General features: G+C 37.7%; 1 protein-coding gene across 3 annotated transcripts in view; it reads left to right on the forward strand.

Annotated features, from left to right (window-relative positions):
• Nucleotides 1-18,346, forward strand: part of LOC106671590 (inaD-like protein) — a 119,968-nt gene that overhangs the window by 35,405 nt on the left and 66,217 nt on the right. For all 3 annotated transcript variants that reach the window (XM_024229700.1, XM_024229699.1, XM_024229701.1), the window contains 6 exons: nt 339-1,053; nt 1,144-1,248; nt 1,360-1,485; nt 1,543-1,656; nt 1,718-1,954; nt 2,179-2,269. In XM_024229700.1, the coding sequence (XP_024085468.1) occupies nt 339-1,053; nt 1,144-1,248; nt 1,360-1,485; nt 1,543-1,656; nt 1,718-1,954; nt 2,179-2,269 (1,388 nt within the window). The remainder of the gene's footprint in view (nt 1-338; nt 1,054-1,143; nt 1,249-1,359; nt 1,486-1,542; nt 1,657-1,717; nt 1,955-2,178; nt 2,270-18,346) is intronic.

The raw sequence follows: 18,346 nt of genomic DNA on the forward strand, positions 1-18,346 counted from the left end.
AATTTGTACATTTCACGCTTGAATTATTCACTATTAGGATAAAAATATTTTGATTTTCTTCTTGTGTCTGTAGTATTAGACAGTTTTTCAATTTTCCGTACTAAATTTTCTCTCCTTCATAGCACAGCTGAGTTAACTTATAATTAAATAACCAAATTTGAGTATTCATAGGGTTCAAATGTAAAAGGTAAAATGTAAAGTAACATTTTAAATTTTAATGAGTGCAATCAATTGGAATACTTACTATGCGGAGAAATTATTACAAATCGGAGTGATTCTGTCATAGCTGTGTTTGTGTACATGTATATATAACTTAATTATATATGTTGTAATTGTAGGTCTCCATTCATCGAGCCTGAGCTGACTGCAGCAGCAGAAATACATACGAAAAGTAGATCTCCCATCTACAGTCCGTTAGGTTGTGAATCTGCAAGTGATCGGGAAAGTGAATATGTTGACTGTGATTGGATTGATGATCGGATGACTGGTGTTTGTTCCCCATTGACTTCAAAAGAAATAGAAGGCAAACCGCCTGAAACTTTTTTCTCGTCGTCTAGAAAATTAAGTGCTAGTTCGTGTGAAATTGAATATATTAGTCAAGTGATATCGGGTGATGAGATAAGTGAACCTAAAAAACCTAAACCAGCTGAAAGTTATAGCAATAAAGCCATTGTGTTAAAAATAGATAAAAATAGTTTGTCTATCAGTGACGATACTCTTGACTTTGTAAAAGAATTAGATAATGTTCAAAGACCTTCTGTGAATACTTCGATTTTTTCTAGAGAACGTTCATTAGAATCATTACATAGTTGTAAAGTTCATGTTCAAAATGTTAGAGAATTGAGCAAAGGTCTTAGCGAACCAATTCTAAATAGTGATAAGAAAAAAAGTGAACATTTTAGGACAAGAAGAGAACTTTCTAGAAAAGGAACAATGACTGTGACAAAAACAAGTTCAGCTATTCTACTCGCAAACCACTGGGGCCCTCAACGAGCTGTTCATATTGACAGGGAGCCTAAAAGCAGCCTTGGAATCAGCATAGTTGGAGGAAAGGTATTATCATACACATACAATCCAATATCCTAACCTCTAAATGTTTAGGCGCCCTCTATTATTCTCTCTTTTTTTTTTCTTTTTTTTCAGGTCGATCTTTATAACTCAGGTCCAGACAGCTCTTCAGCTATCTCAGGAATATTTATAAAAAATGTACTCCCTAACAGTCCAGCTGGACGCACTGGAGAACTCAAGGTAAAATCATAAGTAGTCAAGTACAAGAAAATTGTGTTGTTATATTGGCAACTTAATTTGTTACAATGCCGAGACAAGGCAGTTTCTTAAACTGGTTTCATTTTGAAATAGACTGGAGATCGCATCCTGGAAGTTGATGGAATAGACCTCAGGCATGCAAGTCATGAACGAGCAGTTGAGGTTATTCGTGCTTCAGGCAATCCAGTAAAATTTCTAGTACAGTCTCTTGTACAATGGGTATGAACTATTTTGTGATAGAAGATTGAAATTATTACTAAAATGAAACAAATTTAGGGTGCTGATGACTCTGCAAGTGAGAGTAGTTCAACAAAGGACGTGGATGACAAGCTTAAAGCCTTATCATATTCTGAAATTTGCCAAGGCGATACCAGTACTAGTGAAATAAATGTTAGTTGACATGATCTCATCATCTGCTATGAATGATAAATAATGCTTTCCTTTTATATAGATAAGTAATGAAGAAACATTGAATGATGTTGTCGATATTAAAGTATCAACTGAATCAGACCCGCCAGTGAAAGACACTTTAGACATATCAACTTCAAGTCCTCCTAAATTTGTTAGCCAAGTGCCTGAGATTGTTGTACCCAAACCTGATCACATTAGTTCAAGCGAGAGTGAAGAAAGCGAAGATGATGAATATCAAGATATGGAAGGAAAAATCCGCACAGCTGCTGGAATGGAGGTATGCTCAAAACTCAGAAATTTGTACAGTTAATAAGAACAAGAAATTAAAAATTAATATGTTATCAAATGAAAGGATAAACTTCAGCACAAGGATTGTAATTAATATCAAATTAATTCAAAATTAATTTATTAGGGAAATGATTTCTTAGAGTGCTGAATGAAATTTTGGTTTTGTTGATTCACATTTTAATATAATAATTTCAAAAACAAATAATTATTCAGATATCAAGAGCAAGTGCTGGAAATGTGAAGCGAAGCAAAGAGGAAGCATCTAAAGACCCAGAAAAAGAAGACATCTTCGGATACACCACAAGTGAGTAATAATGTATACTGTTCAACATTCATTCTTTATGAAAAACATACTTCAAAAAATTAAAACAGAAATATACTTAAAAGTGCATGTTTTTTAATTAGTTTGTTCATTGAAAAAATATATTTAATTGCACAGCTGAACATTACATGACCAAAACAAAGGTCACCTTATTTCACCGAGGTATAAGATTTAGGCACTTCATACTGTCTTTAACAGCATTAAATCTGTCTTTGTATTTTATTGTGCTGTCCTGTGCACAGAGGTTAACTGCATTATATATGTCTCAGGGGTGTTCTAGCATTAAAGATTGGATATTAAACCATTTATGGAATAGATTGGATGGCCCTGTTAAGTTGAAATTTTGTTAGAATTACTCGGAAAAACTGCTGTGAGGAAGTTCAATAGAGTAGTGCTCTGTGGACAGTGCGGATAATACTGTGCAAGTGCCGTAGTCGGAGAGATTTGGGAAGGTCCTCCTGTCACAATTCTTGATGTTTCTGTTGGCTGGCTTGTACAAGAAGATTATCTTAGACCCAGCTAGGATGCACGTATATATATTTTTGCTAAAGTTAAACAGTAGCTGAGTATTTTTACATGCAGTTCAATTATAATTGCACAGGGAGTGTGTTAACAATGTCTGCATTATTTATTGGACATTTTACCCCTAGAGGGTTAAATTCTAATAGTCACAGATGTTAATTTAGATTAAATAAGGGAATAGAACATAAGATGAGGTTTTGATGATTCGCTGAGAGTACTGGGAAGCGAGGGTTTGATATTCCAAAAGCCTTTTGGCTTATTGTATTTTTGTTAGTTTCTTAGTTATAGTCAATTGATTCAATCCTACTTTTAAGAAGTAGCAGTGTTGACAGTTTTTGGTGCAATTTGCGGTTTCTTCCTTCTCATTGCATAACCTACAACTTGTGTCACATTGAATATAGGTTTCATCAGATGCCAGGGACTGTGTACAGCCCTATCACCTGAATTTTACCCTTTCTGGCTGTAGTAATATGCATGATATGTCTGCCAACTATTGGGTTTGTTCACTTCTCCTTTTGACTTGTATGAATCTATTCTGTGATGGAGGATTCTATGTTTGTTTTTGTAAGCTCAAGTGTTATATAGATATTTTCTCAGGTGCCAGGACCGATATATAGCCCTATCACTCTTGAGTGAGCCAGTTTTGGTAAGGGTTTCTTTTAACCATGAGTTTTCTGTCTGGACTACTCTCAAGTTTGACCGTTCTCCTTTTGCTGACATCTATGTTTGATTTTATTATCCCTAGTATTAGTTCTTGGTCTTGGAGATCCTTCTGTGGCCAGTTTGTCTGCCAGCTCTTTATACAAAATTCCTTGTGCTCTGGCACCCAAGATGTTAGGTTATGTTTTCGCAGGATTTAGAGGTTAGGGGTGCTTAGACTTCTTTGTTGTTTTTAGGACCTCTCGGCCGTCTGATATTATTTTTCGTATGCAAAAAAAAAACACTTAAATTTTTCTATGACACAAAGATTAGTAGCATATATTTCAGCTTGAAAGAGAAAGGTGTTTTCTGGATTTATGTTCATTCAAGATCATAACCAACTTGTGAATACACATAAATTTAATTTACACAAGTTCGTTTATTTGAATAATTGTACACATAATAATGTAATAGTAATTCTGGTGGGACAATGAAACAATATAATGTTATAAAATAACCGTAAGGCCCGCTTGAAAATCCGACGACCGAGTGCCCCCCCCCCCGACGTGCTTTCCCTACAAATTGAAAACGTGAACCCTGGAACAATTAAGCGAAAGCTTTTTAAATGCGGTAGACGCTTTTTGGCATTCCCAACGCCTTCGGCCCCCTTAATTCGGTTCACTTACAAAAGTTAAATTAATAATGATATACTTTAGGAATAAAAGACATTTTTCAGGTACGTTTTCTTATTCACGTTTTCCGTTTTTGAGCCAGTTTTTTTACTTTGTTCTAATTTTAATGTAACTTTTAAATATCTTGCATTAATGGCTGAGGTTTTTCCTTAAGATACATGAATAGTTTTGCCATTTAATAATAAAACCGCGGCATAAAAGCCATAAAATTCTCGGGAGTAGAATGAAAACGAGGTTAGATAAATAGACACATCTGGGCGGCGCCTGTCTTTTAATAGTCATAACTAGGATAATAGGATCGATTCGAAAGCTTATGTAAGCTTTGTAAGAAGCCCGTTGTACAAAACCTCGCAGGTTTTTTTTTAAAACATACGAGGATTGCCCTGTTTATATCCATAAAAAGGGCAAAGTTACAGATACCAAATAAGAAAGAAGTCAGGTTATCAGCCTTTCTAAGATAGCTAGCTTTTAAGCTTATTTGAAGATTTTCCAATTGCTTGCATGAATTATTGCGTTATGGAATGTAAAAATGAAACTATTTTAATAGTACGTACAAGAACAACATCGTTATAAAAGAAACCATTAAGTTTATTACTTTAGACCGTCTGAAGCATGTTTTGTTTGATACAACAGAAGAGTTTCTTCGGCAAAACCAGCAAAAACATCATCATCAGTGTGTTTCACACAACCGCCAACAGTAGGAAACCAGTCAGTACAGTGGCCAACATACACTGGCTTTCATGTGCCGTTTTTTAAAGTTTTAATAGAGTTGCATAAGTAGTTGACATTGAAATATAGTATCACTTCAGGAGTTTAAAATTCTGAACCATTTTAATAATTACTACCCTTGGTTCTAATTCCGTTTACATGTAGTTTTTTCTCACTTCTTATGAGGGAGTGATGTGGAGGCTAGAATGGTATTAAGATCTAGATGGCAGGTACATTAAACAACTTTATAACCTAATCCGTATATTTTCTAGTTGATAGTGATCGACCTCCGTAGTTTAAATTGATGTATTGGATCTTCTTGATCTCTTTATTCACCTGTAAAATGACCTCAAGAAGATCCAATACATCAATCTAATCCGTATATGTTTAGTATTCATAATTGTCCTATCGTATTAATTATTTTAATTAATTACACTTTTATGTAAGGTCGTGGTTGAGATGAAAAAAGTTAGTGTTACGAGCGGGATTCGAACCCATGACTTTCGGCTCAATACCCCACTGCTCAAACACCTTAACACTCAAATCGTGACTTCGAACCACTAGGACAACAACTCCTCATCTCAATGTACAATCCTTCGAATTTTCCGTTTCCTTTGGAAAATATGGCAAAAAGAGGGAATATTCGAAAAGTTATAGGCTGAGATGAGGAGTTGGTGCCCTAGCGGATCGATGTCACGATATCTCAAGTGTTTAGAGTATTGGCGTAATGAGCCAAAGGTAGTGGGTTCGAATCCCGTTTGTGACACTAACTTTTTCATTTCAAGACCTTAACTACAATATATAATTAATTTATAATCTAACCTAACCCATCATCCTCGTGAACCCACCACCATTACATATTTTCATGCATGGTGGAACCGCAGTTCACAGGTAATGACTAATTAAAGCTTCGGGAAGAACTCCAGGTAGACCAGGTTCAGGGAATGCCATGATCCAAAATTCAAATTTGCTAAGATATTTCAAATTGAAATACCCGATACAGCATCTGCTTGACGACACCTGTCCTGAACCCTTTTGCGGGATTCCAAACCGCCAAAAACGTACATCCATCAGACAATCGGATAGTTATAATAAGTTCTCGGTTCAATCAACCTGCGAATAAATTCAACAAAGGATCATGGCAGAAACTGAAGGTAGATTTAAGACTATAATGATTGGTAGGACTGCTGACTGGACTCCACAGACTCCAGAGGCATATAGACTCGTAGCATTAGAAACGAGCCTATGTAAATATTGCTTAGAAGAAGAAACAGCGGGACATGTCCTCCGTAGGTTCATATGTCTTTGCTCTTTTTAACCTTCTGACGCTGTTCCGATTACGTAGGAGTTTGGTCGCTTCCACATTGTAAGGCCTTATTCCTTACGTACCAAGGTGCATTAACCATATTACATAAGATTTTATCTTGGAGTATTTGTATAATTTTAATAAAGCTGTTTTTGGTTACAACCCCATAGTTAATTATGATGGTTATGGTGATGAGGATACTACGAAGCGGGGTTTGTCCTCCCCAGGAACCGCAGCTTTCTGGCTTATTGTACCTTCCTAGTTCCCTATATCAATGCAATCGACTCAATCCTTCTTCTCAGAAGTATTAGCTCATTGGCTGTTACTGCTACAAATTCATTCCCTAGGTTTTTGCCGTGTTTCCCTAGGTTAAATCTCCATTGAGTCGTAGCCTTACATTCGAAGATGATATGGGGGTTCAAGCGGAAGTGTCTGTAGTGCCCAGAAGGTCAAGATCTGGCACCTACATGGCTATCCTAGTGGTTTTTATGATTTCTCTATTTATCCCATGAAGAGATGGTAGTCACCGTTGCCAGCCATTCCTTGGCGCTTTGGTTTTCGCATGTTATCCGGACAGCCCCTTTTCTAACGTACCCATTCATGAACTGAGGTCCTTCGGAGTTTTTACAGCTCCAAACCTCAGTCAGTATGGCCCGCTGAACGGCCCTGCCCTGATCGGCTGTTAGCTCTATTTTTTTTGTGGCGGCATGAGCACTTCCTGGGAACACTTTCACTCGATGATGGGGTGCTACTCAATGACCAACACCTTGCTACTCAATGTGCTTTTTGCCACTTTTTGTTGGCGTTGGCTCCGGTTTTTTGGGGTCATCGCTTCCATTGTTCGGCCTCGGTGCCGCAGTCCGGAAATGAACATAAGGGCTTTGCTTCCCTTTCCTGATTCTCTTCAGGATTGGCTCCCCTTATTGTTTGGCTCTGTCGATTGCCATTTTACGCCTCTGTGCCCCTGATATTTTTCTTACGTTTGAGGTGTAGTTTTCCAATGTTCTCCGTCACCTCCATTTGAGTGGTTTCATCTTCTGGTTTGGTTTTTTCCTTAAGACCCCCCCCCCTTCCAATGTGCAAATGGTGACGCGAGGAGACTGTCCTCTAATCCTGCGTTTACGGTAGTTAAGGAGGGTTCGGAGCACTCTTTAGGTTGGCTTTTGTGGTCTTCCTTTGCAAGTTCCTCCGGTGTTTTTTTGTTTTCTCTTAGTTTTTCCATATGGTTCGCACGAGTATGAGGGATCTAAAGGTCCGCACCGGAGTAGCACTCTCTCCGGTGTAAGGTTGATTACTCATGGGACTCTTGAGGCTCCGGTCCATCGATCCATCGGGTTGGATGTGAGATTAGGATTGGGTTTGGAGGAGAAAGAGGGGTAAGGTGTGGGTTGTTGGATTAGGAGATGACAGGTCCAGCTCCTGATCCTCCGTACCCCTCTTTCCGTCTGTTTAATTAACAGGGTACACCCAAGTAAGCTTCGTGAAGTTGGAAAGTCGGAGTTGAGAATTAGAGGCTACTAGGGACGCAGTACTCGTTCGTAACACCCCCCCCCCACCAAGCACCATAGTTGAATTCCGTATGTATACATAGGCTTTAGGACTTGTTTGTATAATACGGGTATTCACGATGTTTGTAAGATGTTAACTCGTATTAACTCGAATAGAGAAATGTCCATTAAGATCTTAAATGCCCCCTTCTTTTCTTAGCATGTTAAACATTAATTTTTCCGCAATGCTACGCGTGGCCATTAGAACCAAAAATAAAGCTATAACAGTCCTTGAAGGTTTGTTGTTGTTTTGGTTTTCTTTTGTGTTAAATTGGAAGATGCCAGAAGTTAATAAGAAAGGAAAATTAATCAACTCTTTTATTCAAAATGCTATCTAACTGCTAACTTGAATCCTAACGTCTGATAGCCTACAATTTTATAGGATAGGGGATGTATCTATTATGAATGAGAGTATGAGGTCAGGTCAGAAATTAATAAAAGAAATGTATTGGTCTGATTTAATTAATGCGTATTTAAGAATAAAAATACGTGTAAGCAAAAACAGCTGTTGAATTCATGGCTGCCATGTTGGTTTCCTACGCCCTAACGGATAGCAATTTGACTACGTTTTCGACTTAACATCTAGCATTGGCCCTGGCCTGTTAGATCGAGGAATGTTAACTAGCCAATTCTAACATGTGTAAGTCGTCATTTTTCTCGGTCTAACAGGACCTAACAGGGTTAACACAAAGATCGTGAATACCCTTAATATTTTATTTTGTATAGTAAGGTTGTAGCCGCGTCCTATCAAACAGTATAGTTGTCTATACCTTAAACCTATTTCTGCTTTTTTTTTTTTTCATTTGTTCTTTCCATCTCAGCTTGGCATCTATGGTCGTTCCCAAATATTTAGTTGTATCTCTGTATCGTATAATAGTTGCATCGAGACGGAAGATGATCCAGTTCTTTGTTTGTATCACCGCTGTGTTATGTACAAACGGAATTTTTATTCTATCTATTTTTTGAAAATCACTGGTGTATAACAAGTAAAGCACCTAATATACTACTTTATGGCACTTCTGCATTTATTGTCCTTAATTCTGAATATTGATCTTCTTGTTTGACTCTAAAATGTGTGTAAGTTAGGTAGGAACTGACAATTGTTCGTAGATGAACGGGATATTTGTTGTAATTGTAGTAAAAGGTTGGAAGAGACTGGGTCGATGCTGTTAATAATAGGGGCGAAAGCCATGTATTCGTGCGAGAACCGACTGAGATTTCAATTACGATACCTTTGAATCCGTTTTGGCTCATTTTTGTCAAATACACTCGATGATGACACCGCATGTGTGTTAGTTGCGAAACTGAAATGTACAAAACCCGATGTACAAAATATACTGCTTATAACACGAACGAAATTTTCATTACAAAATCGGTTTTCTCATTTGAAATCGTTCATTTTTTTATACCAGGGGATAATTTGTTATAAGCCAATTGTAGCACTCTCCCGAGGGTACCGGGGAACAATTCAGTTAATGGTAAGAAGCCGATAAAAGGTTTTAAAGGGAATATTTCTATAACTAAAAGGGCCTTTTCTTTAATAGTATTAAATAATTCCGGCTCATCAACCCTAATCGGACAAACGAAGCGAAATTGACTTCTCCCGGCCGGCCGAAGTAAAAACGGACCTGAGTATTGGTGTATCAACTTCAAGTTTTGGCGTCTGGCTCGCCGCGAAATTGGTTAGCAGGATAACTTAGTCCGCTAAGTATAAGTTTTGCGGGAGGACGCCTTCGAACAAAGTTAAACGGCCTTAAATCGATTTTCACTATCCACCCTTATACTCGTTAAACTCTTTAACGAAAAATGGACACAGCATTAACGCAATTTGCTGGATAAAGTAAGTCGATAAACATTTTTTTAAAACCACCCTTCGAATTCGCGATTGTTTTAAGTAATTTGGCACAGTGCAGATGTACCACTATGCTTATTCGAGTCACAGGTTTCAATCTATCATTTTAACTCGTTCAGCCCTCTTTCTTAAATTGTTTGCATTGAAGAAAGCACGTAATCAAACTTAATTAGTTAGAATTTTTTTTACATGAAATTTACCCGTTCGTATATCGCCATTATCGCCAATATCGTACGACAACCTTCTAATCTTTTAATCGATTTCCTGCCCGAGATTAACCATCGAGTGACACACTTAATAAAGAGCGTCGTAAGCAGTAAATGAACTGAAGAGGAAAAAGGCAAAACTTTTCAAATTGAGACTCATTTGTAGGAAAAAATTTTAACCTTATATTTACCAATTAATTAATCTTTATGTAAGGTATTGGTTGAGATAAAAAGTCGGTGTCTCGAGCGGGATTCGAACCCACGACCTTCGGCTAAATACCCCGCTGCTCTAACACTTGAACTATCGTGACTTCGATCCCCTCGGACACCAACTCTCCATCTCAGCCTACAACCTTTCGAATTTTTCTTCCTTTTTGCAATTTTTCAAGTGTCGTGTGATCAGGATTCGATTCTCGTCGAAAAATGAAACGGCCACGGTGAGCTTTAGTGATAGAAGTTGGGAAGTTGGTTTCCGCGTGGATCGAAGTCACGATAGCGCAAGTGGTTAGAGCAGCGGGGTATTGAGCCAAAGGTTCGAATCCCCCGGTGATATCTTGGTTACCAGGACACAAGGGACTTTTGGGTAAAAGGCAAACACACTGGCCGGAGGAGGATCTGAATGCCATATACAGCCCTGAACCTATTATAGGGAAAACAAAAACAAGCATAGAAACACAGAATGAATCCAAAAGACAAAACGACAAGTGGATAAATTGTAGAGGTGCCAGACACAGTCAGCTTATGCTAAAACAAACTCCGACTTCATCATATTCATCATGACCATCGGGTACATAGCACCGACATTAATTGATAATGTTAATGATGTCTCCATCCACCCCCACTATTTGATTTTCTCGATACCTATTATCTTCGAAGTGTTTGTTTTATCTTTCAATTAATTAAGGTTTTTAGTTGAGATAAAAAAGTCAATGGCACGAGCGGGATTCGAACCCACGACCTTGATACGCCGCTACTCTACCACTTTAGCTATCGTAACTTCGATCCACTCGGACACCAACTTCCAATCTCAGCCCCACCTTCCAATCTCAACCCCACCTTTGAATTCCGAGTGGATCAAGTGATAGAGAAGCGGCATATCTAGCCGAGGGTCGTGGGTTCGAATCCCGCTCGTGACACTAACTTTTTTATCTTAACCAATACCTTACATAAAGATTAATTAATTGAAAGATGTTATTTGGTCAATCGGACCACGAAATCTAATGGACTTATATTTACCGTTTTCGTCAATTCGAACAGAATTTGAATGTAAAATATTTATCAGTGGTAACAAGAAAATCTACTTTGACACGGTGACTGATCACTGTAAACTAAAAGTCCTGGATTCGAATCCAGCTTGCAGCACCCTTGTACATACAGCGGGTCGTTTTTAGATGACCCGGCTGAATATCTCCTGGATCAATGACGTGTTTAATATGTTTTAGTCTAGTTTCTAATTTTTACCTCTTTTTGGAGAAAAATTATACAGGTACTTCAGGCCCAGTTCAACTAAAAAATTGCAAATACGACCCAATACATCCTGACACATCATTTTAAAGGATTTTTTACGTTGAAAACAATGGTGTAATCGGATTGTAAATTGGTACAAAAATGACAAAGTTATGGAAAAAAGTTTAAAAAAAACCCAGCCATTTGGGTTGCTAATTTTTAATCACATTTCATGTTCGAACTGCCTGCCTTGCGTAAAGATGCAAAGATTTGCTCTTTTTAACAACTCTTCAGCGGTGCCCAATGCGATAGACAGGGGAGATGGAATGACATACATTTTGTATCCTTTGCCACAGTTCTTCAACTGAGGTTGCTGGGTTACGATTGGCGTAGACACTGTTTTTTAAATGGCCTCACAGAAAATAGTCAAGTGGAATTAAATCGTGTGACCGAGGTGACAAACAGATCGGCCCATGAGGCCCTATCCACCTATCCCGGAAGTGACGATTCAAATAACGTCCCACCGCAGCGGCGCATTGAGCCGAAGGTCGTGGGTTCGAATCCCTCTCGTGACACTAACTTTTTCATTTCAACCAAGACCTTACATAAAAAGATTTCATGCTGAGAAAAAGTGATAACGGTGTGACGAAGGGGGAATGGGTTAATGTGAATTAGTAAGTAGTCAATTTAGTAGTAATTAGTCAATTTTTTCCTGGGCAAAATTTATTTACCAGCTTTAACTTAATAAAAAAGTTCAATAAGAAAGAAAAATGAATCAAAATATATAAAAAGGAAACAATAAATATAGCGAACTTTCTAAAACGAAGAAGTTTTAATAAAATTTGGGAAGCTCTACCGTGAATTTTTCCAATCAGGTTGCAAATTTAGTGCTTTTTTATTTTAAATTTAGCAGAATTTTTGAAAGAATTAGTGTTTGGTTTTTACCAAAAAATTAAATTGAAAGTTCTAGAAGGGTGCCTTCTTAAAGGAGGTTTAACGCTCTTTTCAATGATTTTTTACAATTTCCCCAAAAATAAATAGTCCAGGAGCTACGGGTAGATTCATGACGAAAACCGTAGATAGTTAAAAAAAGAACACATAAAACGTTGTAAATCTGCGAAAGGGCTCAGAATCGGACCATAGTTCATACGGACTTTTTTGTCACTCTGGAGGTGTGAAATTCACTGGCAAAGTTTGTGATGCGAGTAGCCACCTGACACCCTGTTTCAGTAGGGGCTTTTTTTAAGCTTCGGATTAAAACCGCTCACCCATTGAAATGAATCAGCTCTTTTCCATGGCTCACCGCTTGCACTCACCAAATTTATATTATCCAAAATTCCGCGGGTAAACTTTGGCGGGTCTGTCGAATTTCGGTGTGCCTGCGCCGGGCCAATCGTAAAGGTTGATCGTTTGAATTTAATAGCTTTCTGAAAATATATTTCAACGGGTTACCCTTGTAAATGTCGAAAGTTGCGAAGTAATACTCGAGAATTTATCAGTGATTTCAACTGTTTAATATATTTAAATATAATATTTACAGCTTTCTTTAGAAATGTATGAATAAACGTTTTAGCAAATATATCTTCGAGTTATCCCTTGAGTTTCGTGGATAAAAAAATCACTCTCTTCCTCGTAGGGCAATTAATAGTTTCAATTTTCAGGAATAAACGTAATAAGAAGTTCGTTTGTTCGTGTCGCTGGTAAAAATCAATGGGAAAATACATAATAGACCAGGGTGCCGGGCCGGTCATGTGGAACAATGATTCTCAAATTTTCATCGTACAAAATCACATGGATGATTTTTATTCATGATCTTAAATGATTTTTTTTTCTAACATGATTATTATTAACCTTTTTTTACTATTAAAATAATACGGAACGGTTGAATACATCGGATAGTCATGTCTATGACAAACCTTTGAAATGTCAAACTAACACTAAATCTTACGAGAACAATAAGTACGAAGTACAAAAGTACGAGTATGGCAAGTGCAAAAGTTAATCTAAAAAGGACGAAGTAGAAACTATAAAATAATAACTTTAAATGGTCCATTTACGTGGTATACACAGGGCAGATTTGGGAGCTTTTCAGTTTTCGTCATATTGGTGTATTAACTTTGTCTTTAGGCCCATTAGATTCCGTGGTCCGATTGACCAAATAACTTCTTTCAATTAATTAATCTTTACGTAAGGTATTGGTTGAGATAAAAAAGTTAGTGTCACGAGCGGGATTCGAACCCACGACCTTCGGTTAAATACGCCGCTACTTTACCACTTGAGCTACCGTGACTTCGATCCACTCGGAAACCAACTTTGTCTTTAGACTTTATCAGATCCCGCCAAATCTTTATTACCTGAAATCCCACATAACCGATTGCTGTTAAAGAGTAAGGTGTGGCAATGTGTTCTTGCAGATAAAATCGATAAACTGGTGTCCCATAAGGGAGCATTCTTGGCCCCATCACGCGTACTGTTTGTAATTACCTGCTAATCCAATCCTACACCACCTTGTCAACCTATGCGATACCACAATATTTTGTACAAACGCGAATCTAATAACACCTCGAGCTCACCAAAGATTGGTGGACATGAAGTTTTTTCGGAGGATCTACGGAAGAGGTCAACACAGAGAAAAACTTACTTTCGGTTTTCGCCGAGCTTTCGACAGTTTTTATACTGTCATCTTCAGGGCTTAAACCTTAATGGTGTTTTGGGCACAGAATTACAGTATGTATAAGAAACTCACTGTGATCGCATGTACCTGAAAACAAAGAAAGGAAGATTTTACTAGTTTTTTAGACTTTTATGAGATGCTGAGCCCCCCCCAAAAAAAACGTAATGTACTTCTGTGCCCAAAATGTCATGTCTTTTTATTTCCCCATTAAGGTTTAAACCCTGAAGATGACAGTATAAAAACTGTCGAAAGCTCGGCGAAAACCGAAAGGAAGTTTTTCTCTGTGTTGACCTCTTCCGTAGTTCCTCCGAAAAAACTTCATGTTTCCAGCAGGTCGATAATCTAGCTCGTCGTTACATTGGTGGACATATTTGTCCTAGACTATACGTCAAAAATAAGCAATTACCGACGTCCACACAAGTGAAATACTTATGTACATAGCTAGACAGCAGTCCGACAAAGAATGACCACACGAGACATGACCAGTACCAGTCAGAAGGCTTGGAGAGTTAAGAAGACCAATATCAGACATGACCAAACTATTACTCCACAAAACCTTCGACCTATTTTGGATACGGAGCAGAACTGTGGAGTAACACGAAGCCATCCAATAACGGGCCGAATCCTTCCAATCAAAAGTCAGAATTCTACAAATTCCCTACTATATGTCTAACCTCACTATCCACAATGACCTTAACATTTCTTTTGTTCAAGACTTCTTGAAATTCCACCCTAACCTTTCATTTCATCTTAATCATTCCTTTTAAGCCCTTGATGGTGATGGTGATGAGGATACTAGGAAGCGGGTTTGAGCTCACTTGACTCCCTGACTGATATCCTCTACATACGAGCGATTATTATTCTTAAATCCAAAGGCTGTTGAATTGCGGTTCTGGGTAGCATTTTAATAAAACTATGTATGGGATTCTGGAATATTCTGGATTTAGTTACCTCGAGTGACTCCCAATCTCCTTTAAATAGCCCTTATTGATGTTGGATGTTGGATTCTACGAAGTCAAACCTCTGCAGCCTTCTGGATTATGGTACTTTTCTCAGTTCAGTGAAATCGACAAAATTCTTCTCCAATTGTCATTGACTCGATACAACTATACCTTTCCTTGTGTTTTCTTTGTATCCCAGGTTATATCTCCATTGAGCCGTTGCTTTGCATTCTAAGATGATATGGGTGGCAAATGGGATCGTCGTCAAATATGCCCATGTAATTTAGATGTTTTCTCAGATGCCAGTGACCTATCACTCCTCTGAGTCTAGCCTTCTCCAACTGCAGCTGAGTTTGCCAGTCTCGGTAAGGGTTGTTTTAACTTAAGTTTACTGTGTCTAGCGCTGCTTGAGTTTATCCACTTCTCCTCTTTGTTTTATTTCGATCCGTTATGTGATAGAGGAATCTGTATTTGATTTTGTTGGCACAAGTACAGGTTCGGGTTCTATATATGGTTTTGCAGATCCTCCTCTGGCCAGTGTGTCTGCTTTTTCATTACCAAAAAATTCATGTGTCCTCGCACTGAATTACTAATCTAATGTTCCACTTTTTGACACTAATATCAGTTAAGCGCAATTGGGTCTCTGTTTTAAAATGATCCTTTAGTTCGACATCACTCTTGACAGATTATTAGTTTTTGGTCAAAGTAGCTAAATTATTAAGTAAACAACTCAGTATCTCGCACCAGCGTTGTTTGAATAAAAGACCCGAAGGTCGAGATGACAGTGAATAATTTCTTCAATGATGCCATGAATGGGGTCTCTGCACAATACTATCAAAAGGCAATAATAAGCACAATAGCTCTCTGTTTGGGCATAGTTGTATTTGCACGGCTTCAAACGCCTTTTCAACTCAATTGTCGCTTGAGCGGACTTCAAGGCGAATCGCACTATAAACACGCGGATATTTCCTTTACCGATGCATCGTAATATTTTGTTCGAATCTTTAAACGGCCGGTAGCGGATTTATATAAAATCTATAGAAAAAAGACCTGCTGGACGACGTTTTGTCATTTTTCGTCGTCGTGCCAGGTCGTTGCATTTTTCGATCTTTGAACGTTTAGTTCTTGAATTTTTATGCTTCTTTATCATATTAATCTAATTGCTTTGAATCTCCAAGTTAGAGAGAGAGAGAGAGAGAGAGAGAGAGAGAGAGAGAGAGAGAGAGAGAGAGAGAGNATTCGGCTAGCTGAATATGTGTAATATCGAGTCCATATTCCATCAACTTAATTGAATGAATGGTATAAGAGTGAATGTGTTTAAGAATGAACGTGAGGACGAATGGGTTTGGAACTGCGTGCGTTGGGCGCTGAATTGACCAAGCTTGACTTCGTCGGCTGGACGGATAGGCTGAATTAAAAAAAATTACATGATGCTAGGTTCCATTTACTTGATAGTACGGATAATTTTACATGACCAACGAGAAGGAACCATAGGACACATAGGAATAAAATATTTATAGCCGAACAACAAAACAATGGTTTCCGTTGCAAATTAATATTTACCTGGTAATTAATGTGCAATGAACCGGCTACTTGACCAACCGTTATACGCCTGCGTTTACTGCACTCGATGAAAAGTGAAATCCAATTAAAAGTAAGTTAAATTTTAATTGTTGCGTTCAGTCTGCTCGCAGCCAATTTTAATTGTAGTTTAATTTAACTCCTTCCCGACTCATGTTAAATCAGGAGCGTGTTTTTGTATGTGTTTTATTTTCGGTTTTGAGTCAATGAAACTTTGGAATTTATTTAAAATTTTAATGATTATTTGGAGACCGTGAGATGCGGTCTGGTGTGACGTAGGTTGTAGAAAAACATTTTCTTTATCGTGCCTACGTTTCGATCTTTATTGAGATCATCTTCAGGGCTCAAAGTGTTTGTTTTCTGTGTAGATGTGTCATTATTGTGTGTCGTGTTGAGAGTTCTCTTTATATATAATTAACAATTTTTTAAATTACTTAATCTTTATTTAAAGTATTGGTTGAAATGAAAAGTTAGTGACACGAGCGGGATTCGAACCCACGACCTTCGGCTCAATACGACGCTACTTTACCATTTGAGCTATCGCGACTTCGATCCACTCGGACTCCAACTCCCCCGTCTCAACCAACCATTCGAATTTTTCCTACTTTTTACATTTTTCATCCCGCTCGTGACACTAAAAATTCTAAAATTCTAAATTGTGTTGGTGTTCGAAATGGTGCGTAGCGAGTCCTGTCGGATTTTGTTTGGTTTTTTTCGCAATCATGGATAGGTTGCTTTACTCTCTTATCCAGGTATTGGGATGTAATAACGATGTAAGTTGCCGGACAATTTAAACAATTGGCTTAAATTAAGTCAGACTTATTTGTTACTGGTGTGGGATCTTTAATTTTGGAAAAAAGTGTGTGAATTGTTTTATAGTTGTTTTTGATATGTATAGAAATCTTTTAAAATTATATATATAATAAATAAAGTTAATTTACACTACTTCTGAAAGATTTTGCTTTTAATTTTCGATTTTGATCATTATTTTCAAGCCTAATATATTAAAAATGTTTTTTAAAAACTCTATTTTCCCAATAAGGTTATTTATGACAAATTCTAATGCACTTTAACTCGACCTAATAAGACCTAATAGGTGTTAAAATTTAACGAAGCTTTAATTGGATTTCCCCTTTAGATGGCTCCAAATAGCCGATTCAATTTGCTTTAATCACTAAACTAATATTAACTTTGAACTTTAACTATACAGGGATATTGGTTTTCGATTTTACCTGTTACGAAATGATCGTGTTATCAACTAGTCTATCATCACCTGTTTCATGTTTTATGGCTGGGCGATAAACAAAGTTACAAGTATCCTAACCGAAGGGAATCGGCGTAAGGAATTGAAGTAGGAGTAGGTCTCGAGGTTATATAGATGGTGGGCTCACGAGAAGGGAAAGTGTAGATGAGGCTTGGTTAGGGGTATGATGGAACGAAAGCTTTGTGTGGCACTTTTAAAAGCGGGTTAAGAAAAGGAGCGTTGAGGTCGTTGATAGTGAGGTTAGTGACGTAATAAGGTGCATTGACAATTTGTCTAAGGACTTTCGGTTGGAAGGACTGGATGCCCTGGATATTGGATGGCTTGGCCGTATCCCACAGTTCCACTCCGTATGTCCATATTGGTCTTAGTAAAGTCTTGTTCAGTGTTAGCTTTGTCTTAGTTGTCAAAATAGATTTCGGTCTTAGAAGTCTTCGTAGTAGTCCAAGTCTTGTATTAAGTTTTTTTTAAGGCTTGTGTGGGGTTCAACGTCAGTCCGCTGTCCAAGTACAGTCAGTTCTAACTATTTGTTTGCATGGAAATCGGTATCTCTTTGTTGTTGACTCAGGGCACTGAGTACATTCTTCTTCATTCAGTCTTGTCTTCCACTTTTTGCATCAGACTTGGACAAGTTCCAGATGTTTGGTATCTCTTTGAAGTTGATGTATAATTGAAGGAGAGACT

The sequence above is a fragment of the Cimex lectularius genome, unplaced genomic scaffold (genome assembly GCF_000648675.2).
Source record: "Cimex lectularius strain Harlan isolate CLEC.00 unplaced genomic scaffold, Clec_2.1 scaffold384, whole genome shotgun sequence".
Taxonomy (NCBI): Eukaryota; Metazoa; Arthropoda; class Insecta; order Hemiptera; family Cimicidae; genus Cimex; species Cimex lectularius.